This window comes from Panthera leo, chromosome B2 (genome assembly GCF_018350215.1).
Source record: "Panthera leo isolate Ple1 chromosome B2, P.leo_Ple1_pat1.1, whole genome shotgun sequence".
Taxonomy (NCBI): Eukaryota; Metazoa; Chordata; class Mammalia; order Carnivora; family Felidae; genus Panthera; species Panthera leo.
The window spans coordinates 62,749,358-62,775,862 of record NC_056683.1 but is presented as its reverse complement, the minus strand read 5'-3'; the positions used below and the strand labels follow the sequence as shown (position 1 = coordinate 62,775,862).

The 26,505-nt window shown below is 36.4% G+C and overlaps 1 protein-coding gene and 1 pseudogene across 3 annotated transcripts in view; one reads left to right on the top strand and one right to left on the bottom strand.

Moving 5' to 3' along the window:
• COL19A1 (collagen type XIX alpha 1 chain) overlaps positions 1-26,505 on the bottom strand; it is a 380,294-nt gene that overhangs the window by 326,296 nt on the left and 27,493 nt on the right. For all 3 annotated transcript variants that reach the window (XM_042939135.1, XM_042939134.1, XM_042939133.1), the window contains 2 exons: positions 4,968-5,091; positions 3,373-3,648 (listed from right to left, as the gene is read on the bottom strand). In XM_042939135.1, coding sequence (XP_042795069.1) covers positions 3,373-3,648; positions 4,968-5,091 — 400 coding nt within the window. The remainder of the gene's footprint in view (positions 1-3,372; positions 3,649-4,967; positions 5,092-26,505) is intronic.
• On the top strand, positions 5,134-6,988 carry LOC122219256 (annotated as a pseudogene).

Below are 26,505 nucleotides of genomic sequence, written 5' to 3'. Positions count from 1 at the left end.
CGCGGGGCTCGAACTCACGGACCGCGAGATCGTGACCTGAGCCGAAGTCGGACTCTTAACCGACTGAGCCACCCAGGCGCCCCAACATCCTTCTATTTATTAATCCTTTGACTGATTTTCAGAGATATAATTGACTTGACTGCTCTTGTGTTTCCTACTTTTCTTACTCCTACTTCTGGTCTTTTCTTTCCACTTAAAGAGTCCCCTTTAACATTTCTTGTAGGACTGGCCTTGTGGTCATAAATTCCTTTAACTTTTGTTTGTTTGGGAAACTCTTCATCTCTCTTTCTACTCTGAATGATAGCCTTGCTGGATAGAATATTGTTGGCAGCAGGTTTTTTTCTTTCATCACTTTGAATAACATGGCACTCTCTTCTGACCTGCAAAGTTTCTACTGAAAATCAGCTGATAGCCTTATGAAATTTTCCGGGTATGTAACTTTTTTCTTTTCTCTTGCTGCTTTTATTTTTATCTATTTATTATTTATTTAACATTTATTTTTGAGAGACAGAGAGACAGAGCATAAATGGGAAAAGGGCAGAGAGAGAGCAAGGGACATACAGAATCCAAAGCAGGCTCCAGGCTCTGAGCAGTCAGCACAGAGCCTGACGTGGGGCGTGAACTCAGGAACCCATGAACCGTGCGATTATGACCTGAGCTGAAGTCAGACACTTAACTGACTGAGCCACCCAGGTGCCCCTTCTCTTGCTGCTTTTAGAGTACTCTCTTTATCACTACTTTTTGCTATTTTAATTATGATGTGTCTTGGGTTGATTTTGCTGGGGTCTCTGTGTCTCCTTGATCTGGATTTCTGTTTCCTTCCCAGATTCAGGAAGTTTTCAGCTATTATTTCTTCAAATAAATTTTCTAATCCCTTTTTTCTCTCTTTTCCTTTTGGGACTCCTATAATGTTAATGTTATTACACTTGATGATGTCACTAAGTTGCCTAAGTGTATTTTTATTTTTTTATTATTATTTTTTTCCTCTCTCCTGTTCAACTTAATTGCTTTCCATTAATCTGTCCTCCAGGTCACTGATCTGTTCTTGTGCTTCCTCTAGTCTACAATGTATTCCATCTAGTGAATTTTTAATTTAGGTTATTGAGCTCTTCATCTCTGGTTTTCGGGTTTTTTTTTTTTAATGTTTTATGTCTCTTAGTTAAGGGTCTCAATGAGGTCTTCCACTCTTTTCTCAAACCCAGTGAGTATCTTTATCACCTTTACTTTAAATTTTTTATCAGGCATATTACTTATCTCCATTTCACTTAGGTCTCTTGCTGTCATTTTGTCCTGTTCTTTCATTTGGGACATATTCCTCTGTCCTCTCATTTTGGGTATGGCTTTAATTTTACCTTCAAATGAAGTAAGATGTCACACTAACTAAAAAACCATTGTAATACTATAATTTTTACATTATGTCTTTCTAGAGGACACACCTGATATTTGTCAGCTTCAGGTTCTGAGCTTAATTATTCTCTTGGATGAGAAGTTAGTAAGACACATGACACAGCACTCAGCTTTCAGAGGGTGAGCTCTGAGCCTGGACCCTGGTCTTGAAACAGCTTGTTCCTCTCTCACTGCTACCTCCCTACAAAGGTTATGAATTTATCTCAGTGTGTTCTTAGTTCTTCCAGTTCTTCTGAAAACAGAGCCTTGCTCTCACTAATCCTATAAGAGGTTCTAATCCCAAACTCCAGCCTTAAACTTTGGTACTTGCAGCGGGTATCACTCTCTACTACTATTGCAAGAATTCCCTGAATGGACTCCTATCTACCTACACTACACCTACTGCTGAAATTTACATCACTGATGTTCTTTCTAACTGGCAGTCTCAGTCTCCACTTCCTCCCTTGCCTTTGGAGAGACCTTTCTGAAAGGTCTGTCTATACTGTTGTATTACAATTAATACTGTTATTATTATTGGCAGCCACAATTTACAGACATAGTCTTTGATCCTTCCATTAGCCTTCAAGATCTCTTGAGAGCAAGAGAAGTTTTTTTGTTTTTTGTTTTTTTCCCCATTCTCCTAGGGAAGGGTTGAGTGGAGTGTCTGGTCCTGAAGAAACAAATGAATATACAGGGAACTAACTACATATTAGGCACTACTGCACATACTCTATACAATTATAACTAAGTAACTCTACCAACAATATTTTTTAATTGAGAATACTGAGACCCAAATAAATTAACAGCTAACAAAATAAATCAGCAGATCATTAGAGTTAAGGAGACGAGCTAGGATTTACAACTTCATCTGTCTGATCTTCAAACCATCTTACTCTCCATAATGCCATGATGTCTTGCCTCCAGGATTCATTTTTCCTACTCTGGCCTATTTTGCTGATCATTACTGAGCTCCAGTTACGACATTCTCACTGATTCATTCAATGTCTCTAACAGAAAACACTTTAAAAATATTTTATTGACTATATACACTATATATATTTTACTGACTATATATACACACATATATTAACTTTATCCATCTATTAATCATCTATCTATATTGATTCCTTCCACATGGGCATTTAGAAAAAATACACTGCCCAAATATGTATTTGTACAGAATTGTGCTTTTGAAACAAAATTGAGCTATTAAGTGTTCTGTGTTAACAGTATTAGCAATTCCCATTGGTGACCTGCATTCAGATTATTTTTATGGGTTTCCCCATCATTCTACCCATAAGAAAATGTAAAGTCATGAAATTTAGATATATCTCACTTTTTTAGGTTTATAGGCCTTCTTCTTTAGGGAAATTAATAATAAATCTATTATCACTTGAGCATCAAATATAGTTTTTAAAGGACCTATTCAAATGAAAGGATTTTACAAGACATTGTTATCATCCAAATGACCTACTGATACAATTAGTGGTTATATTTCAGTCACAGCAGAACTTTAAAAACCATCATAGGCTTATGAAAAATAGTCTGCAATACAAAACAATTGCTATTCTGAAGATGAATAAATAGCCTATTGTTCTTGAGTGGAAACATCAGATAATCTGGAACCATTTAATTTAAAGTTCATCTTTTTCCAGTCTTTTCTATTCAAAACATATAAGCTTATTCAAGCTACTTTTTGTATCATATTGTCAATTTTTACTAAGCTTTACTTGTAACAACCTCATTTTTTAAGGCATGACCTAGTTCTTTTAAATTCACAGGCTAGAGAAAATGGGTGAAAACAGAGAGAAGATAATATATGTGAAAATACAGTTGGAAATACATGGCAATGCTTCACACATCTGATGGCTAATTTAAAAAGTGTTGAGAAGGGAATGTATTACAAAGTAATTAAAGAAGGTTTTAATAAGGTATCTAATTTAGAAGTTTTACTAGTTCTCTTTCATAACCAACATCACAACTCACGTCCACAGGCTTGCCATCGGAAGCTCGTGCAGCAATAACAGTCCTTCCACGAAGGTCCACAGCGTTCTTTTCATCTATATGCCGGCTTGCAATTAAATTACAATCCATATAGAGTGAAATGCCCCGGGATTGTATACCAATGCCAAGTTTATGCCACTGACGATCAAACAAAGGACGGAGTTCTCGATTCTTAAAAATGTAGTTCAACACATCTCCCTGAGCAGCTCGGAACATAAATTCCACCACTTTCTTTCCACCATCAACGACTATAGAAATCTGCAAAAATGCAAATTAGCTTTAAGTGTTTTAAAACCAGTATTCAAAATTACTAAAGCACACAAATAAAAAATCAGAAATGCATGTTAGTATAACTGAAGGACTTAGTAAAATGTTTTAGATGACACCTGGGTCCACCAGACTTGTTAATATAAAAGAACAACAAATATCCAGCTACAAAAATGTTTCAAATATGGGGTATTCTGGTGAATGTCATATGTTCCTTTCTTGAGAGAACATCTGAGAGTATATATTTATATGTGTGTATGTATGTATCTAAGTATATATATAATTCTGTATGAGTAATTCAAGAATTAAATGTTACTTAATTTAAAAAGCATAAGAATAGGATTACTTCTCTTAGCATGGAAACTGAGATCAACTTCTTGAAACTTTGATGATTTGCATGGTGCAGAAAAGAATGCATTTTCATAAAGGATGTACTTTTTCAGTTCATTTCATTTTTCCACCATAAAATTGTGACTGTATTAACAGATTAAAAGACCAGTGAAATAAAAAGCATGTCAGTGGATATGTACAGAAATAAACACAAATGTAAGGTGCCAATAAGTAATACTGAGGTTCATCTCCCGCCCTGGAGTCCTTGCACTCTCATCTTTCTGCCCAAATGACATCTCTTCCATAAGTATTCCTACATTCCTGTTCTCCGTGTGCCCCATTTTGGGAAGCTGTCCTTTCTATGTTCTCGTAGTCCACGCCCAGCTCTGAGCTTACCTCTACCACTGCACCTGTCGCACTATGATTATGCTCTAGCATATTGTTCTCCTAGATGACATCCCCTTAGGCCTTATGCTCCCCGAGAAAGGAATTACGCTTGTTAAAATCTTATCTTTGTCACCAAGTAGCATACAGCATGTGTTCAGTAACTTTTTATTGATGGAATCAATATTTATATCCTGGTTCTTCATTCACTAAGGACTTTCAGATGAAACAACGAACAGCTTTAAAAATAATACATATCAGAAATTATAGGAAATAAAGAAGTTATTAGTGAGATGGACTTAGTGTCAATGAAGCAGTTGTGAAAGAAGGGCCATTTGAGTATCTTTAGACAAAATATGAATCTAGAAGTGGAAACAAACAAACAAAAAAATAACCTTGTCTCACCCACCATGCTCTCATATTACAGATCTCAACAAAATCATCCTATGAGAATATTTGCATTTCCCTCCTGATGAATCCTTTAAAAGACTATTTGGACACCACATCTGCTTCCAAATTTGTGCACACTGTTCCAAGATTCACCTGGCGTAATCACATAAGGGAAAACTAACCGGCACAACACTATGGCTCCTTACCTGTGGCAGATTCTGCAGGTTTAACACCTGCCACAGGAACCACCGTTCCTTTTTGGTGCTTCTGCGCACACGAAACACAGCTGCTATGGCATACTCGTCAGGAAGGCCTTTGGGAAATATCTTACTGGGGGGAGGAAAACAAAGAACCATTGTGAGAAGACTGAAGATGAAGAGGAAAGAAAATCTAGATATGAAGGTTTTTGTAACACAATATTTCAGTCGTATTTTTCTCAATGAACTTATAACTTATGATGCATTTTTATAGTAATCTACCTATTGGACATATGGAAGCATCCATACCTACAGTACCTATGCAGTTTTTAATCCTTGTTCTCTCCCTTTTTAGAAAGTGTCTGGTAAAAGATTGTTAAAGTTTGGGGTGTGTAAGAGCAAGGGAATAGGGCTAAAGCACTATGCAGTGATATTCCCTGACTCAACAAGATGTTTCAACAGAGGAGACTATCAGATTTCCCTGCTGTCTGGCAAACACTAGAGATTTATAATGGAAATAAATAGTACCCCTCTGTTTTGTCTATAGGCAGAACTACAGAGCACACCGCTAACAATTAAATGTATATTTTCCAAAGAAGTTTTATCATGTTAAATTCTTGCAAATGAGTTCCTAAGACTGATTTTCTAGTATCCATTTAAGACTCATACTGAAAAATAAACTGAAGAGGTTTTAGCTTAGTTTTCATTCTTACAAAAAATATAACTAGCAAATTCTTTCTAGGTAGCAGAGAGAAGCCAAAAGACAATCCAAATATCTTTCTCCCTCAATCTTGTTTCAAAATATTGGTCTCACCGGCCCATGAGGAAACTCAGGGAAAAAAATTCAAAATGAACAGATCTCAAATTTAGACTTTCATTGGAAAACAAGAAGAAATACATTCCTACCACCTGACTTTTAAATTTATCTGCATTGTACATAAAAACTCTGCAAGACAGGAATCATGCTTTTCTTTTAAAAAATCATGAGGAATAGTAGGTAAGAATTCTCTTAAGGACTAACATAGCCAACAGTTGTTTATATAAACGTAACACTATACATTGAAATGGTAACTACTAACTCTGAACTTTACACTAAGGTCTACTGAAACTGATGACCACCCACTGAAAATGAGAAGCAAACTGTCACGGAGCATTCTGAAATTTTGGTTCTACCCTCTGTGTTGTAAACCAAGTCATAATAAGGTAGAGAAATCAGGGAAAAATAAGAAAACAGCTGTACTGGCCTAAAGTTCTTATTTGCTTATTGGTTAAACACAGACACCCATTTATGTCTACATGCATATATATACATACAACTTTATCTTTTTGACAATCTATTTAAAAGGGAGGCAACTTGACTTTATTGCATTTATATATTATATCCTCTCTTAAGTGAGCAAGTGATTAATGAATGATTTTTTTATTCCATCACAATAAAACAAAATTTCTAAAATGGAATTTTCTCTATAGAGTCACCATTATTTTTAAATGTTTATTTAAAACACTTATATGTTTTAAATATTGTAAGATCGTATCCTGAGCCAAAATGAACAATTGGTTGCCTAACTGACTGAACCACCCAGGAACCCCTATAAAGTCACCATTATTAAACTGAATTTCACAATGACCATTACTGTACCAGTTTAAGTAACATTGTTCATTTAAAAACAAACAAAATGCTTAATTCTGCTTCCTGTCTGACTCTGGCTTCTTTTCTGAGTCACACTGAGCCGTGAGCTGCTTCAGGGATGTCTTTAGGGAGGCAGCACCACGGTGGAAGATATCAAGACCCAAATCAAGAATTATCAGACTGCCCCTTTTGACAGTCACTTCCCCAACCAGTACCGGACCAGGAACCGATGGCAGAACTGCCTGTCCTTCCACCATTGTGAGAAGACAACGACTGCTCGTGGGGATGATGTCTCCATGTGCAAAATAGTATTGGGTGTGTGTACACAATCTGTCCCATATCCTGGGTGTCACCCTGGGATGATGGCCTGGCATTAGGCACGTTTCCTGGGATGATCTGAATTGACTCACCCACCTCTCCTTTGTCCTCCATTCTTCTCCAAGGGTGGTGAAGGGGGACCTGGGTACATGGTGATCCCTACCTTGGGATCCTCAATCATGGCTTAACTAAGAATAAATGCTCACTGGAAAAGTGAACACTGTGTATATGTAAAAGAGCCAGATGATCAGGTAAGAAGCCTGGGTAGAACATTACTCTGACCAGTAAGAGGGGCTTCAGGGTGATTGTTTTTTCTGTTTTGTTTTACATTATTAAACTGATCACCTTCTCTACACCAGACAAGAGTCTTTACACAAAGTAGCCTCAAGCCCCTGTATGTGCTAAAATGTATCTGCATATTCTCTTTTATTATCTATAAAACTTCAAAAAAATTATGTAATTTCAGAACCATATAAAATTGTTTAATAAAAACTCCTATGTATAAATAAATAAGTAAGTAATTAAAACAATGGGGCTTTAACATCTGCCATTTCTCTTTGGGACCACCTATAAATCTGAAGAAGAGTACAGACAGAGGTGAGAGGTGATGCCAAATCATAAGCTTCCAAATAAAAATTTTGAACTAGTTAGTTGCATCAAAATTCCTTTTAAAAAGGAAACATCGGTATACCTGGGTGGTTCAATCAGTTAAGTGTCTGACTCTTGATTTAGGCCCAGGTCATAATCTCATGGTTCATGAGTTCGAGCCCCATGTCAAGCAGCACAGAGCCTGCTTGGGATTCTCTGTCTCCCTCTCTCACCCCTCCTCCCCTCTTCATTCTTTATCTCTCTCTCTCTCTCTCTCTCTCTCTCTCTCTCTCAAAATAAATAAATAAACATTAAAAAAAAAAGGAAACCTCAATCCACACAGCAGATCCCTATCCACCCCCTACATGCAGTAACTTGTGTCTTTACCTGTCTTCAAATTTCCTGCCTCCTTTATCCCATTCTCTACCTTCATGGTTTCAGGATCATATCTTTATTGCAAGTGTTTTGGAATTTGACAACACTATTTCCTGGGATTTTTCTTCTATTCTTTGTATTGAACACATCTTCCAATATGAGCTATACATCACCAAAAAAATGTAAGTTTTTATTCTTTTCTCCATATAATATTCTCTTATTCCCTCTTTTAGGAACTCCTTTTTTAGACAACTGTTTAACACCTATAATACCACCCATGCAGTTTCCTTACCCTTTCTCTTATATTTTTTCACCTCCTTATTTATTCTACTTTCCGAGATATTTCCCTGATTTGTTTTCCAATCCATCTATTCAACACCAATTTTTGTTATTTTCTTATTTCCAAGATGCTCTTGTGTTCTCTTTTTAAAAATATCCTGAATGCAATATTTTAAACCCCTGACATAATCAATTAGGTCGGCTTTTAAATGTTTTTCTCTGCATCCTTGACTATCTTCATTTCACTCTGGTTAGCTTTTCCTGTTTGATAGTTTGGCCTCTCTCTTCCATGTTGGAAGCTATACCCTAATTTCTGATTTTTTTATAATCCATATATATGTAAGGATGAAGCATTTAACTTTGACAGCAGCCTTCATGTATGCTGGCACAGTGTGTCGATGAATAACTTCACTGCATAGCATGATCAGCTGGCAGATTTCACTGAGAGTTCCTCAGATGTGAACGTAGAAAGATTAGTTCTCTAGGGACATTCAGTTTCTCCAAAGAAGAATCTACTTCCCACTTGATAAAAAGTTTTCATCTGGATGCAGGCATTCTAGAAACAGTGGGGTATGTGGGGGTCTACAGTTCATTACAGAATTGTGCTCCATTGCTCTGTTTTTGGTGTCATACCTCCTTCCTACCTTCACTATCCTGCTTACCTTTCATCTCTGGAGGCTCTCTGGCTCAATTTCTCTCAATAATAAACCTACTAAACATCTCACCTTCTGTCTGGTTGGATGAGGAGAGAGGAGGTACACTGCACACACATACACACACACACACACACACACACACACACACACACACACCCTTCATCAGCTCCTGCAGAGGCTGATATCCCCTAGTGATGAGTCTCAGGTGTCCACTGAGGTAAAATGGCCTACATCTCACTAGTATCTATGGCCCAGCAATATGTAGGTTCTAACATCCTCCAACTGTTTTTTGTCTTCAAGAATATATTGTAATTTTTCTCTTTTGCTCCATTTCCCTTTCTACAATCATTTTTGCATTTTAGAGGATTAAAAGTCCTTTCAAATCTTCAACCTCTCCCTCTCCAATGCCCCCTTTATCTTAGTTCACAAACATATGCATATCTTCTCCCTGCTACAAAACAAACCTCCTCCAACCTTGCTACCCCATTATATTACCCTCTCATCTATCCACCAACCTTCTTACATGAATACTCTGCATATCTGCATTGTTACTATCCATTTAGTCCTTAATCCTCCTGCATTCTAAAAGCATTCCTGGGGCACCTGGGTGGCTCGGTCTGTTAAGCTTCCGACTTTGGCTCAGGTCATAATCTTATAGTTCATGAATTCGAGCCCTGCGTCGGGCTCTGTGCTGACAGCTCAGAGCCTGGAGCCTGCTTCAGATTCTATGTCTCCCTCTCTCTCTTCCCCCTCCCCTTTCTCTTTCAAAAATAAATAAACATTTAAAAGCATTCCTAATGAAGGGCACCTGGCTGGCTCAGTCAGTAGAGCATGTGACTCTTGATCTTGGCGTTGGGAATTCAAGCCTCATGTTGAGTGTAGAGATTAAACAAAAAAAAATAAAATAAAATCTTTAAAAAAATAAAATAAAAAATAAAAATACAGCATTCCCAATCAGTTAATCCACTGGCCTCTTCTCAATCCTCCACTCCCCTCAATCCTTCTGAAGATCTTAATATACACCCTTTCCGTATTGATTGATATAAACCAAGGGTCACAACCACATGACTATAGGGCCCAACCAGGAAACTGGAATATAAGCTTCCTGAGGTTTTTCGTCTATCCTATTCACCCTTTTGTTCCCAGCATCCTTGTGCCTGCACAAGGTAGGTACTCAATAAATGAATCAGTTAATGAAATGGATTCGTATATAAGTGATCTAAAAAAAGAATACAAAACAAAACCGCACACCCCTCTCAGTCTAGCTTTGGTTTTTCCATCTCAGATAGAAATATGCATATAAGAAAATTTCACTTTCCCCTTAAGACTTTTATTAAAGGAGCCTGGGTGGCTCTGTCAGTTAAGCATTGTACCCTTGGTTTTGGCTCAGGTCATGATCTCACAGTTTCAGGAGTTTGAGCCTCTGTTGGGCTCTGCTTGGGATTCTCTCTCCCTCTCCCTCTGCCCCTCCCCCACTAATGCTGTCCCTGTCTCTCTCAAAATAAATAAAACTTAAAAAAACTTTTATTAACAGAAAAAAGAGGGAGAAGTGAGTTAATAACAGCAACCGACACTCATCCTTATGCAGAGGAAACACATGTGGACTGAGGGAAACCAAGAGCCCAACCCATCTACAGGGGGCAGCTGCTCTTTAGCTCCAGCCACTTGCTGCTACCCAAGAGTGTAGGCCCAGCATTACCAGAGCATCCCATTTTTCAAGAGAAGCCAAATACCTAGACATTTTATCTGAAAAGTTCAGATTTTTCATTTTGGCAATCAACTCAGATTTTTCATAAACACTGCAAATGAAGCAGATAAAGACATTTAATTTTGATATAATTATTTAATATTTCATGAAACTAAATGTAATTATTTTTCAATAATTTACAATCTAATTTAAAAATTGAAAATATATTCAATGAAAGGTTCCTCTGTGAGAAAAAAATAACAAAAACAAAATATTATTAATAATAATGTTGATATACAACAAATGCAGTCTTAAAATAATACGTTGAAATAAATTTAGTTTTGTTTGGAGAAAAACTGATTTTTTTTTTTAGCCTAAGTTTATAATGGATAAAAATCCTTGTAATTACTGCATTTTCTTTTCAGAAATTCATGTTGTACTTTCAAGGCCAAAAATGTTTTTGCTTGCCAAATTGTAAATTTTGAAGAAAAAGTTCTCTGTTTTAAAAATAACACATTACAAAATATATCAGCTCTTACAGACTATGTTTCTTGTTTATACCACCCAAGCACACTTAATGTGACACAGAATAATTTCTCTGGGTGTTGCCAAAGTTTCTATTATAAAAGAGGCCATATTGGATTACTAGTCTGTTACCAGAGAGATATAATGACAGCTTGTTATGTGTAAGATATCCATGCTTGAATATTTTTGAATGGAGTGTAATTTCCTATAAGAAATCCTATCCACTGCTTACTCAGTGATATTCCCATTAAGAAAAATATTGTTGATCCTTATTTGCCAAACCCATCCATATCTATCTATCTATCTATCTATCTATCTATCTATCTATATATGCTAAAATTCTTACTGGGATATTTTCTATCTTCCCTCATACACATTGCATGCAATTCATCACTGTAAATGGGAAATTCATCCACATAAGTTAATATTAACCTACATATGAAGAGCTCAAAGTTTAGTGAAATTTAAGTGTAATAAATCCTTTATTTCCCATTGTCTACTTTTGTTCACACTAATGAAAACACCTGAATATTCATTGACAGATGAGAACAGAGGTATACCAAATTAACAAAATGTTTGATCTAAAATCAATTTTTTTTAATGTGACTAAGTAAAAGTCACTGAGAACCAAACTAAAGTCGTTCCAAATTATCTAAAGGTGCCAAAGGAAATTGGCTGCCTGTGGAGTCCTTTTTACTCTAGCTCCTCAGAGAGCTAGTTCTAGATATAATCTGGAGTGTCTCTGAAGCCTTGTATTCACATACTTTAGACTCCTTTGAACTTGTAATTGATTTCAATGTTGAAAAAAATCTAAAATGAGGTTTTCACCTTCTCTCTGATGTTCTCTATGTATAGCCCTCTGTTCAATCATAAAATGGAAAGAAATGCTATTAAAGTCTAGGAGAAGTGGCAGAGAATAAAAAATGGGGTTCCTTATAATGACCAGCTATGGCAGAAGGCAATGTCCAGATCTGAGAACCAGTGAGATTTGACCCCACTAAAAAATTGATTTCATAAAGCTCTTAACATTATAAAACTTCCCTCTTACTATTAAAGTTAAGAGACATTGTAAATATTTTCTTCTTTATATATTCTTTACTTCCTCAATTTTTACAATGAGCATAAAGTTGTATTAATGATCATTTGTAAAACAACATTACTACTTTCAGATTAGGAAAAAATAACACTATTCTTTAAAGTTACATAAATTAATCTGATATTCTTCAAGGTCAGAGGCGAGGGAGAAATAATAATAACAAATGTTATTTTTTTCTATTAGGGGAGGTAAAAAATCATAGAAGTCTATAACTCCCAACCTAAAGCCTTCAGAATGGTTTAGTCACTAAGGCATTAAGATGAAAGAAATTCCAAATGAAAATACACTTTTCCCAATATTTTCTCCATATATTTCAAGCAGAGTATCTAATTACAAAGTACTAGTACCTATACTCATGAAGTTGGATAAATATTAACATCTTATTTAACATAAGGAATTCACTGTACAGGACTTTAAGAATGGGTTGTATTTGTCTAAATAGCCTACTGCCCACATTCTCTGGATCTTCTTTCTTACTTGATTAATGAAAACTCCTTTCATGATCAGAATTTATTTAAAATCTTTAAGAAATATACATAAAATGATGACGTCTAAAAGGTATGTATGTTACAGAAAAGATCTTGGCATGAGATGGAGGAAACATTTAATCATTCTGTGTATGTGTAATTGTTACTAAATATGATTCTACATAGACTGCCTTTTGCATACATGGTGTGAACACAGAGATTCTCCCTAACTATGAAGTACTTTCATTGACAAGCCAAAACACCTAATACTGTACTATTAGAGATTTTTTCCTCTTTGGAAAGTGCATGTGTTTATAAAACATAAGCTCTGTTACCACTAAAATAGTTCCTAGAAACTCATCTCACAATACTAATAAAGTGTCTAATAATTAATTCTCGCCTGGAAAGTGTAGAACAGAGATCTATAGGGACTACAATAAAACAAAGAAGTTAACAGAGAAGATATAGAGAGGGAGGAAGGAATAAATCCAGAACAGGAAATGACCCTGGGTTAGAAAATGATATGTCATTGTCCTGAGCCTTGGGCAACACAAGCATCACCTTAAGGCACTGAGAGTTTGGAAGGAAAGTTCCAAAAAGAAAGGTGATGCCAAAGGAGAGAGGCAACCAAGATAAAACTTGACTATTTTCCTTGCCTGTGCTGTCAACTCACATGCCTAAATTACTACTGGGCATCTCTACTTAGATATTAAAGGCATCTCTAATTAAATAACTGAAATTGAACTTTTGTTTCCTACTAACAGGTAGGTACAAGGTACCTTCTCTAAGGTACAAGAATTTCACATCTCAGTAAAAGGCATGGCCATTCACCCAGATTTCCAGTCTAAAAGTCATTCTTGACTCTTGCCTTTCCTTGATTTTCCTACACCCCATCCAATCATCAGCAAGTCTCACTCTTTCTACCATCAAAATAGATTCTGACTCTGTCCACTTCTCTTTAGTTCCACTGTCACTCACTACCCCAAGCTGCCACCTTCTCTCCCCAGGACTCCTGTGACGGTGTCCTAATTGTTCTTTCACCTACATTACAGTCTAGTCCTCACATAGCAGCTAGGTTCAGCTATTAAAATGTAAATCATACCACATCCCTCCCTTACTTACAGCCTTCCTACAGTGTCTATGGTTCCTTGCACATGGCTCACAAGGCTTCATCTGTTCTGACCCCTGCTTCTAACACATCATCTCCTATTCCAGTCTCTATGTGGTACTCATACTCCAGTCACAGTGACTTGAAATTTGTTCCTTATGCACACCAGGCTCATTGAAGTCTTAGACCTTTGTACTTCCTGTTTTCTCTCCTGGGATGGTCCTTCCCAGAAGTCGTCACCTAGATGACTTTCTCCCCACTATGCAGGTCTTAGCTCTAATGTCACTTCTTCTGGAAGATCTATAGCTGTTCTCACCTCAATTACTACCTAACATATTACCTTCTTTTATTTTTCTTCATAGGCTTATAACTACCCAAAGTTTTTTTTTAAATGTATTGGTTTACACATGTATTGCCTGTCTCCAACCACTAGAATGTGATTTCCATGCAAATAGGGGCACTGACAGACTTGTTGCTCTAAATCAAGCTTTAGACAGATACTAATCTGGCATATAGGAAGCACAAACAAAACTGTGTTCCTTTCATGGACAATCCATAATGATACCTATGACCAGTCCTAGCAGGTGCCAAACACCAGTAGTTGCATAATGCCTTACAGTTAAGGCCTTTAAGACTATGCCACATCACATTCAGCAAAAAAACAGAAGAGAAAAAAATTCAAGCTCTATGTGATTTAAAGCAGGTTAATCAAAAAGTCTGACACAAAATGAATCCAGGAACAAACACAGTGTTCTTACTTTCAAAAAGAAACTTTAAATCTCCACGGGCTACAGCAACACAGAACAGCTGCCCTGAGAAACTTCACCAAAAGTGTCCTTCAGCAGAAGACTTCCAGTGCTTGGAAATGTTTCAATTGTAAGAAGCCACACACAATAGTTTCCTGTAGTTCTAGAGTCCTAATGCTGAAAGGAACCTTAAGAGTGATTTAGATCAGCCATCTCATTTCATAAATAAGAAATTAAAGCCACAGAAGTTAAATAACTGCCCCACCATTACTCTGCAAGACAAAAGTCAGGATGGAACTTGAACTCGGAACTTCTAATTCCAAGGTCATTTTTTTCTAGTATATCAAGTTGCCTGTATCCTCTGGGTTAAGAATAAAATTTCCCTCATAATTACTGACCTGACTTAAAATTAATGTTTTGGGACTACAAGGGAGGAAAAAAACTACTTTTTTTTAGTACTAGGTGAAATGGGGAGAATATAAGTAAATATCAAACATTAGTATCAAGAAATGATTAGTTAAAATGTTTACAATCATGATAATATTAACAACAATAAATCATATTTTGGGCTCAGAGCAAAGCATTCATTATGACATTTGCACATCCTAAGTGACCAGTAGCCATGAAGGGAAGATTATTACAGTTCCTTCCCCTCATCATATTTTGAGCACAGATCAGGAAGTATCACAAACCACACAATGATATCTTTAAAATGGGGCTACAATCTGTTGGGTTTTAAGAAGGATATGCATATGACAGAAGGTGACAACCAATCAGAAATACTTTTTCCATATTCCTTAGAGATCATTTCTTAGAAAAATTAGTATTTTTCACCAAACATTTCTTTAAAAAATGAGAGGAATTTTCAGAAAGTAGTAAAAATTATGAGAATAGTATATATACTAATAATTATGCAGTGTGAAGAAAAGCATGAAGTGTTCTCATAAAAACTGCCTCTGTTTATCCTTCTGGTTAGAAAATGTATTGGGATTTTAATATGTTAGGAAGAACATCAACAGAATGTAACCTAACTAAAAAGACAAGTAATTCCTCAAAATGTGAAAATAATGACCATAAATGTGACTATTTCAAATGATTATGGAAGGAGAACCCTTAGCACTGATCCTACATTAATGCTTTCCTGGCATGGGGATCAGTGGAAGTTTCTATCCCATTCATCCCCTGAGGCTTGAAATCAATGCCAAACATAGCTATACACAAAGTTAACTTAAAGTCGAAATGTCTGGTCTCTTAGGTGCAGAAAGATGCCAGCTGAACAAGTAATGGACATTCCTACCTGCCCAATTAATGAGAAACCAATAAGAACTACCTTAAAAGGATAAACTTTGCTTTCTCATACTCCCTTCTAGGAGGGGCACATTGCAAGCATGGTCATGTCAGGAAAAATCATAAAACTTAAAAACATAATCCGCCCTTTTCAAGTGCATACAAATATTTATTGATCAAGTTGTTTTATGGGGAGATGGAATCAGGGAGTGGATCTCATTTATTTTCCATGGCTGGGCCCTGGTGGTTTGTTGTCAAGAAAAATAAAGACCTTAATGAAGCCCATAAATTTATTTACTTCTTTGTATATTAAGTAATTGGTAATTTCATTGTACAGCAAGTTCAGGCTGATGTATTTGTTCAGTATTCCTAGAAGGACCATAGTTTGTAATATGGCAAGTGACATCTCTGTCTCATGAATAGAAAAAAATAAAAGACAAAACCAAACTGCAGAATAAAAGGGGATTAGGAAGAAAAAAACAAGACTGCCAGTTTCTGTTTTGCTCTTTTACCTAACTAAATAATAAGCACTATGAGGCAAGAAGTAAAATGTAAAAAAGGAAAAACAAAGAATAATAAACTTTCATGATTTCAGTGCTCATAAACTGAAAAGCAAGAGGACATAATTATGCTAGAGAAATTTAGTTTTGTATATGGTGTTTCAAAAATCAAGCATGATACACATTTGAATAATGAAGTGTTTAAAAAGTTTAGTTACTAATTACAATGGTTCCAGAGGTAATTCTTCAACTAGCTCATAGCACAAGGCTTGAAGCAAAGCCTTTTTTTTTTTCAAAAGTGCTATTTTGGTAGAGATGAAGTGAGTTTTCCAGGTCATATTTAGCAAGACCAACCTTTATTTACTTTTTTGCTTTTAAAATGAAATGGCTAAATGGAAAAAATCTATTTTTAAATAGCAAGAACTGGCTTCCAAATTAATTCTTCCATTCTAAATAAGCGTGAGGCAGAGTTTATGAAGAACTTCCGTATTTACAAGTATCAATGGGGCCTTTGACTTGCTGAATATCTTCCAGGAAGAGAAATATGATACAAGTTACATTTCCTGAGAGTGAAGTGAGAGATGCTTGGAGTTTATAGTAAGTCATTTCTTTCCCAGCTGACACCCACCATCACCTGTCACGTTACAAGCGATTTGGCCAGCAGGGCCTGGAGGGTTTATCTGAAATGCCTTCCTCCCAAGCTGGGTGGTGATGTTTGAGTTTCACAGCCACAGAGACTCTGAAATCTCATCCTTTTTGTGCTTGCTAAGCGGATTCAAACAGATCGTTAATGGGAAAACAAAGCTTCTATGACCCTCTAGTAATCATATGTCTGTTATGATTAGCACTTGTTCATCATGACATTGTAAATGACTTCCCATTGAAAACAAGCCCTTCTACTATATAACATTCAGATAACAGAAATGAAGGATGGACTAGAGAAGCCACACTTCAGAAAGGCTTTGAAAGTAACTTTTTCAGGTGTTTCCATCCAAAAAAAGCAAGGAAGAAAGAAAGAAGGAAAGAAAGAAAGAAAGAAAGAAAGAAAGAAAGAGAGAAAGAGAGAGGGAGGGAGGAAGGAAGGAAGGAAGGAAGGAAGAAGGAGAGAAAGAAAGAAAGAGAGAGGGAGGGAGGGAGGAAGGAATAAGGAAAGAAAGAAAGAAAAGAAAGAGAAGGAGGGAGGAAGGAAGGAAGGAAGAAGGAAAGAAAGAGAAAAAAGAAAGAAAGAGGAAGGAAGGAAGGAAGGAAGGAAGGAAGGAAGGAAGGAAGGAAGGGAAAGAAGGAAAGAAAGAAACAAAGAAAGAATCAACCCTGGGTAAACTTCACCCCCAAGAGGTCCTCTGAAAACTGGTGTCCTTCCTGAGTCTAGGGGTTTGGATTCTGCCTCAGGATCATTTACACCTAACTGAAAGCTGTGATTTTCCTAGTGGCATATATTCAGCTGTTTGGGGTTTTTCCCCCCTAGAATGTAATGCTATTGCTCTCACACCTTCACTTTATTTTAGACAGCTTTATTGAGGTATACCTGTGGTACTGTGGCTTCTCCTCAGATCGTCCAAATTATTCACCTTTCACTTTATTTTTATCAATAAAGTTCAAGCTCCTTAGGCTGGCACAGAAGTCCTCTCAGAACAGCACCTCAGTCTGCCCTTGCAGCCTCCTCTGTCCCGCAGACACTCTGCTCACCTGTGTTCACTACCACAACACGGGATTTCTTACCATTCTTCAAACTGTCTTGACCTTTAAATGATACTCCCTCTAACTACCGCATACTGGCCCCCGCCTCACCTGGCAAATTCTTCTTATGGTTCAAGCTTCTACTTCTCACATCTTTTGTGAAGCTTTCCCTGGTTCCCTCGAAATGGCTTCATCTGTTCTTCATCTTCATCTACATACATACATCTAAAGATTGCAACTATATTCCACAATAGCTAATTGTTGACATATCTATCTTTGCAGACAGAAATAACACCAGGTATCATGTCTTTATTTATCCTTAAATCCTCAGTGCCTGGCACATAGTGAGTCTTCAGTGTCATTTAGGAATCAAATGAAATACTTTGTTAGAATTTCTTCATTCACTGCCATTAAAGCTGAATTGAGAAATAATAGGGAGAGTATATTATAAAATATTTTTTCTGTATACCTTGTAAGCAAAGGGAATTTTACACTCTTATCATGGGTAAATTAGAAGAGAGATAGAAATGTAAAGATAATAGGGAGGAATGCCTAATCCATATATCTATGAGCTTTGAGTCCCATAGAAAAAAAGAATGTCAAGAGTTGATTTGACTAATTTGTTCAATATAGTATGATGCTTTATGCCTTGGACATGGCCTTGAGGTCCAGGGGACAGTTAGAGAGAGGATCACTGAACCCATGTCTTCACTCTCCAGAGCATACACACACACCCCACTTAGCTATAAGCCACAGAGCAACTCAGGCACCTGAGGACTGAGGTTAAGCAGCCATGAGTAAGGATTGGCTAGGGCCCAACAGAGTGGCATTTTCATGGAGAGGTCTCCCAACAAACACAGGGGTGACATGCAGAAACAAGGAGATTAGAACACAAGGATAAGAGTATACTTTCTTTTGAATATAAGCACATGTGCAAAACTCTTCGGGCTCCCCAAAATAACAAGATATGTTTTTAAGAGGGGACTGAGGTTCCATAGCTGTGCAGGTAGAGTAGGAATCATCACAGTGTAGGCACTGATGTCAATATGACATCATTTGAACCGAACAGTAATGGGACCTGGGAACATTTGGATTATCTGAGCCAGAATGAGATTAGCACTACATGAAAAGTATACTGAACTACAAAAAAGAAGGAGGAGGAGGAGGAGGAGGAGGAGGAGAAGGAGAAGAAGAGGAAGAAATTTTGCCTGAGGACATCAGTGAGGGGTGTATTTAGAAGGTTGAGCGTGTACTGAACTTTCTAGGATATGTAAGATTCAAATTGGCCAAAATGATGGGCAGAATATGACAGATAGAGAGAAACAGGTACAGAAAGGCAGTGTAGAGAGATACTTAGGTCAGACACATTCGAGACAGGGCAGTGGACACCAGCAACTTTGAAAGAAATCTCCACAGTGTTCAAGAAGACCTGGTCAGTGGGGTGCCTGGGCGGCTCAGTCAGTTAACCAACCAACTTCAGCTCAGGTCATGATCTTGCAGTTCCTGAGTTTGAGCCCCAAAATGGGCTCACTACTATCAGCCTGTCAGTGCAGAGCCTGCTTCAGAGGCTCTGTCCCCCTCTCTCTGCCTCTCCCCCTGCTTGAGCCATCCTAAATATAAATAAATGTTAAAAAAAAAAAAAAAAAGAACTCCTGGTTAAATATGAGGGGGCTAAGGGATGTGTGAGGAAGTAAAAGTGGTCAGTAACATTATTCCTTTGGGAAGTTTGGGAGTGAAAGGGACTGTCAAGGGAAAAAGTTTCTAGAACAGCGAAGGATTAAGTATATATTTGTAGACTAAGAGGCCAGGATACTGTGGAGAGGGACACTGAAAACAGAAGAGCAAAGGAGATCATGGGTGGATCAAGGTATTAAAGGAGGCTGACAAGGAGAAGATTAAGAGCACAAGTGAAGGGGTTAACCTTTGAAACCAGGAGGGTCGCCTCTAGAAAGGACAGCTGAAGCAGGAAAATTCTGAAGTAGAGAGCAGAGGTTGAGATGGTTCAAATAAGAGGAATAGCTTGGGTGCAAAAGATCTGGTCAATTCAATCTCATATTCAGCCAACCAGATGTGAATTCTACATGGCACTACCACACATGTCCGTATTAATTGAAATTTTCACTGAACTTGTGATTGTTTCTAAATTGCATGGATATAGCCATGGTGAGAGGAATGATTAAAGTCAATTATTTCAATATATTGCTTTTTAGCTTAAAATTATAAAAATTTCACCTAATCTGGAACAAATGTACTTCAAGAAATGTAAGTGTTAACTAAAATGAGGCAATAAGAGCACCTGGGTGGCTCAGTTGGCTGAGCATCTGACTTTGGCTCAGGTCATGATCTCATGGTTTATGAGTTCAAGCCCCAAGTCAGGGCCAACAGCTCAGAGCCTGGAGCCTGCTTTGGATTCTGTGTCTCCCTCTCTTTCTGCCCATTCCCTGCCTCTCTCTCAAAAATAAACATTAAAAAATTTTTTTAATGAGGCAATAGACAAGGTGTACCAAGCTTATTTGAGTCACACAAAATAACATAAGCAGCTTTTGGCTAACCATGCTTATTTTCTGATTATCTTTCCTGGTTAAGTTGAAGGAATTGAAACGATAATAAATCAATGGTTTATTAGCCAACACAATTATTCTTCCTTGATGGACATACATTTCAAAGTTTATCATTGAAATCAAAATTGTACATCACTGATTCTCTGTCTCAGAATGAAGATTACACTATCCAATGTTATTTTATTAAACACAGATGGTTTGCTCAATCTACAAAAAAATCTGTCAAGTTCTTATAAAGTTATTCTTAAGCACTAGTATAACAAAACATCAGCATTACTATAGTCAATTCTCTGCCTAATTTATAAACTTAAGATCATGATTAAATTTAGGTTTACAGCCATTGTAAAAGCAATACATTTGCAACCACCTAAGGTTAATAACTAATTAATCCTCACAGCATTTTAATGGGTCACATAAGATTAATAGGACTTGAGGGACATGCTTATGTGCCTTCTTTCTTTTCTATACTCTGAGAACCTGCACTACACACTCCACAGATACATACTCACAGCCCCCATCCAAGCCAAAGCTCTGCTGTCTCTTAGGAGATTAGATTTATTGAATAGAAAAATAAGTGAAGAAAGAAGAAGAATCAAATATATAATCTAACAATAGTAGATTAATCAATGCCTGTCAAATTAGCCCAAGTAATTACCAAAGTAAAACACCTTGATTTTATTACTTTATGATGACATTTGCATTATTATGACTTCTAAGTAGTATATTTAACTGGCACCTTACTATTCTCAAAGTAACTGCCATAAGGACATTTTAAGGTAAGATAATTTCATACAATTGGCCATAATAAAATAGGAAATAAGCTCTAAAGATATCCTATTGAACACTGTACCTATAGTCAGTAATAATACTCTGGACACTTAAAAATGTGTTAAGAGGGTAGATCTCATGTTAAATGTTCAAATGAAACATATGAACAAATGAAATGAAATAAAATAAAACAAAAATAAAATAGATATGAATGTTGTAGAATCTATACACATATGATCAATTACTGACATTTTTTACCTTTCCCCAAACAATATTGAATTATATGAAATCTGAAGGAGAAAAATCACAACTTTTTAAAATTTGATGATGATAATATTAAATGTTTCCAAAATTTCATATTATATTACATTTTAGTAGCCATTTCTATACAAAGCAATTTGTTACTGGAATATATTAACATCCCTAAATTTGCTAGAAAAAAATAACATTGATTCTTAAGATAGGTTCTTGTGATGGAGATGTAAATATTTCCAGGCATCCTTAAAATCTGTCTAATCATACTCTTAAAATTCTGTTCTAGGGATGCCTGGATGGTTCAGTCAGTTAAGCATCTGACTCTTGATTTTGGCTCAGGTCATGATCTCACAGTTCATGGGATCAAGCCCCATGTGGTGTTTCGTACTGACAGCATGGGGCCTGCTTAAGATTCTCTCTTCCTCTCCCTCTACCCCTCCCCTTTCACTCTCTCTCAAAATAAATAAAATAACATTTTAAAAAATTCTGTTCTAATATATATAATTTGGCTATATTGTATGATTTAAAGAATTCAGTAATTGTGAACCTATAAGGCTTTTCTTTTCATCTTAAGAATATTGGACTTGGGCACCTGGGTGGCTCAGTTGGTTGAGTGCCCAACTTCAGCTCAGGTCATGATCTCACAATCTGTGAGTTTGAGCCCCATGTCAGGCTCTGTGCTAACAGCTCAGAGCCTGGAGCCTGCTTCGGATTCTGTGTCTTCCTCTCTCTCTGTCCCTCCTCCAATCACACTCTTTCTCTCTCTCTCTCAAAAATAAAAAATTAAAAAAAAAATTAAAAAAAAAGAGTATCAGACTTAAAGGCTTACCTCACATTTTTGGTATGGCAAACTACAATTGAGGAAATACATAAAACTTATGTGTAACAGTCATTCAATCTCATACTAACAGCTGGACAACTTTTTAATTAAGTCACTTTTCCTTACATGGGAAAGTTCTTATCTACAGAATGATAGGATGGCCCAAATGAAAACCCAAGGGACGTATAAATAATAATTCCCTATATTTTTATGGAATTGTGAAGTAATCCTCCTGAAACATTCAAAGATTAGAAGCTTCAGTGCGAGAGTTCTAAACATAGTTTTTAGAGCCACAGATTTTAACTGGTTTTGAGAGCTTGGAGAGGTCCCAAAGAGCAATAAAAATGAAAGATGAGTTAGAAAACCTGTCCTTATGAGGGAAAGACTGAAAAACAGCCTTGTGTGAGATGCTAAAGGAAGTTTGCCCTTTATGAGGAAATGGGTGGTACTGAGTCCCATGGCCCGTGCTTGATGATAGAAGGCAACACATCTCAGATCCTTGATCAAGGCAAGAGAAAAGTGCAGTTTTTCCTTGTGCCATGTGTCTCTCCAGCAGGATCCAGAAGGCAAGACTAGACCCACATTCTTTCACCATTGTAATCTGAGAGCCTAGCAGAGTCCACAGTGAACTCAATAAATGCTTTTTGAATAAAAGAATGAGCTCCACGCTACCTCGTATTAATTACAGTGACTTATTGAATGCTACCTTTTATTCAACTGTTAGCAGAACAGAAGCATTTCAGAAACCCCTAATACTTATGTAGTAAGCTACTGCTTTTACTTGTAATTGCTACAAGCTTTTAGTTGAAAAAACAAAACTTAATGACAAAAGTTTTAAATGATAATGTCTAATGCTACCAAAGATACTGGGTATTATACAGAAGGATAAAACAATGATGAAACATAATTAGAAGTATATATCAAGATCTCTAAAAATGAACTAGTAATTCCACTGAGAAAAATCAATCTTATGGAAATAATTCTAAACACAGAGAAAAATAACCTTCCTGGATGTTGTGATGTTATTTATAATGATAAAATCTGGAAGTAACATAAAGGTCCATGTAGAAAAGACATGAGCATAGGGTGAATCATTCAACACTAGCACAGACAAGGTATAAATCATGCTTTAATATACAAAACAGCTTTCCCCATACTTAGGATTGTTTCTAAGGGAACTGTTAAGGTTCAGAGAACTCAAATAACTCCTAACAAAAAAAAACTACCCATCTTCCAAATATATAATTTGGGGTTTCCTCCTTGTGGAGGATTATTATGTTTATAAAAACATAAAATGAAAATGAGAATAGCTCCTATGAGCTCTTTTTTTTTCCACGTAAAGCTGTGAAAAGAAATAGCCCTTGTTTCCAGAGAGTAATCATCAATTTAATGAAACAGAGAGAGAGAAGATTCCTCTTCACTGGAGATTTATTTCTTTGTAACGAAAGCAAAGGGGACCATACATGTCGATTATGCCACTGTGTCTAGCCACACTATTCAAACTCATAAAAACTTATTAATCTGTGTTGATTATTGTTTTTTCACACATAGCCCCATGTACCCTCATTCTTAGGAACTGGTTCAGTGGCAAAAGATACCAGCTCATAGGAATCATTCCAAATAAGAGACAACAGACTGGAAACACGCATCAGCACTCCTGTCTCGCCTCTTTCACTAATGGATCATACCATTCTAATTGGCTGAATCTAATAATGGCCTCAGAATCCTTCTCAACACAGTATTCCAGATAGCCACTAGCTATCAATCATGGAACCTCAGAGATAAGGCTTTTTACCATCCTTGAAATCAACAAATCAGGGTAATTCACTTCCCTGGTACATTTGAAATCAGATGATTTCCTCATTGGCCAGTCAAAATAAGAGAGTGTTGCCCCTTCAGAATCAACAGTATGTGGGAATTCAACATTTATCAACCTTTCTAAAATATTCAACTGCTAAGACATTTTTATTTAGTTATTTGGGACATTTTTATTTAAAACATGTTTCTATAGAAACAACTAATGAAAGAACTGTATTATACCAAGAAAATAAGGTTCTCTGTAGTATATGCATGTTTTGTGTATGTTTTCTCTCAAAATTTCACCATTTTGCCCTTATAATTGCCAAAACACAATTTAAAGATAATCAGAGTATGATCACCTGGGATATATAACTCTCAATATGTACAGAAATAATGAATTATTTCTTGTGCACAACCAAGGGTACTTGTTGTAGATACAAGAAGCCAAGGAAATGAATCTTTTAAAGCCCACAAATACTTTCATTTTCTATCCCAAGGAACACTGAGGAAATGGACACAAATTTAAAATAAAATCAAATACATAAAGTCCCTCAAAGTTCCTTGAGCATGTATCACCATTAAGTGTACAATGTTTATTCGAAGGGCCCCTACAAAAGTAGCCCTTGGGATTCCCGCATTAAGCCAGGCTCAAGGCACTGAGGGTGCCCAGTAAGTATCTGACCAACACATTCTTTCAATCTCTCCCCTCATGAATCTCACCTGGAAGATGACAGAACTATAAAAATAATCTCAGGCACAGAGAGAATCCTCATTTTCCACATAAAATAGCATCTGCCTTTTCCTATGCTGATTCTGCAAGGCAGCTTATTTACAAATACATAAATAGCTGCAACTTTACTCCAGTCTTATTGAAAAATCAAAATGGCATCATGCAAGAGAAGCATCCTAGCATACTTGGCTCAATGAGTGAAATGTAAATGGAGATGAGCCAAGCTACTTGACACTTGCTAGTCAGCTTAAGCAGATACCCTCCAGTTTCCTGTAGTGGAGGTCCCAGGGTTCTGCCTGTAGAGCCACGGAATTTACTTACATTGATAGCCCAGGGATCACACAATGATTTAGAGCTAAAGGTTGAAAAATAAATGTCAAGTTGTGGCTATATCTATTACCACACATATCAAAGGGGAATAGCATTGCCTAAATGTGGCAGGAAATTTTCCAACGTAACTACTTAAAATCAGCTACATCTTCTCATATACAGTTCCAATGAATTTTAAAAAGTTTTCACTCCAATCCTTTAGCCACCTGGACAGAATTAGAGGAATTTAAATTGTCAGGAAGAAGGCAGGAGAGAAAATGCACTTTAATTTTTATAACAGAATTTTTTGCCTTTCTTAAATTCTTTAATTAAGGTTATCTACTAGTTTAAAATCATATATATATATATTCATATATACGTTACATATTGACTTTATGTATCATATACATATGTGTGTGTACATATATATATTCATATATATGTTACATATTGACTTTATGTATCATAAAGTCATGTATCATATACATGTGTGTGTATATATATACATATACACATTCATATATATGTTACATATTGACTTTTCTTTACTGGATATGAATACCTAAACATGGGACTGCTGTTCTCTGAGTGTTTAATGCCTGCATGTGAAGCCACCTAAAAGTCACCCATAACAGTACAGTCATATCTGCTGAAGTGCCCTGCCTGACGATCACCCATTATATCCCCCAATATCAGATCACTCCTTTCCTTAGCACTCTTATTTCTTACCAATTAATGAGCAGTTTAATTTTAAGGAACCATATCATTAAACTAAAATCATCTTAAGAATCACAAAATAGAAGGTTTTAACTTTTCTCAAGGAAAAAGTTAGCTAGGGACCTAGTTTAGACAGAGCATCTGAAGATAGGCAACAAGATAATTAATGCTATCCCCCTTTGAGAATCCAAATGCTAAGATTCTCAACAACCTTTTCTGGTAATTTAAATGTTAGGCTACTCATCAAGAAGTGAAAACATCTATGTATGTTTTCACACAAAAACATCTGTGTTGTATATTAAACCAGAGTTTTAATGCTTATTTCACTGCAGTGCATTCATAAACTGGAATGTTCATCTTGGACTCAAAGACTAAATATCATGATCATATATGCTATATCTGCCTTCCTGACGACTCAAGCTTTTTGAATTACTATGTGTCCATCCTCCAACTGTATGCAGACCATATGGGGAACTTTTATTGCCCTGTATAGTTGCTGACCAACTGTCAGTATTTAAATGGTACATAATACCTTTTTTTTTTTTAATCTCAGGTTTATCAGTAGAAAAAGAATAATAAAGATAAGAAAGAAAAAGTTTGGGAAATCAATTCTGAAATGAAATGTGTATCAAGACCATCTTATAATGA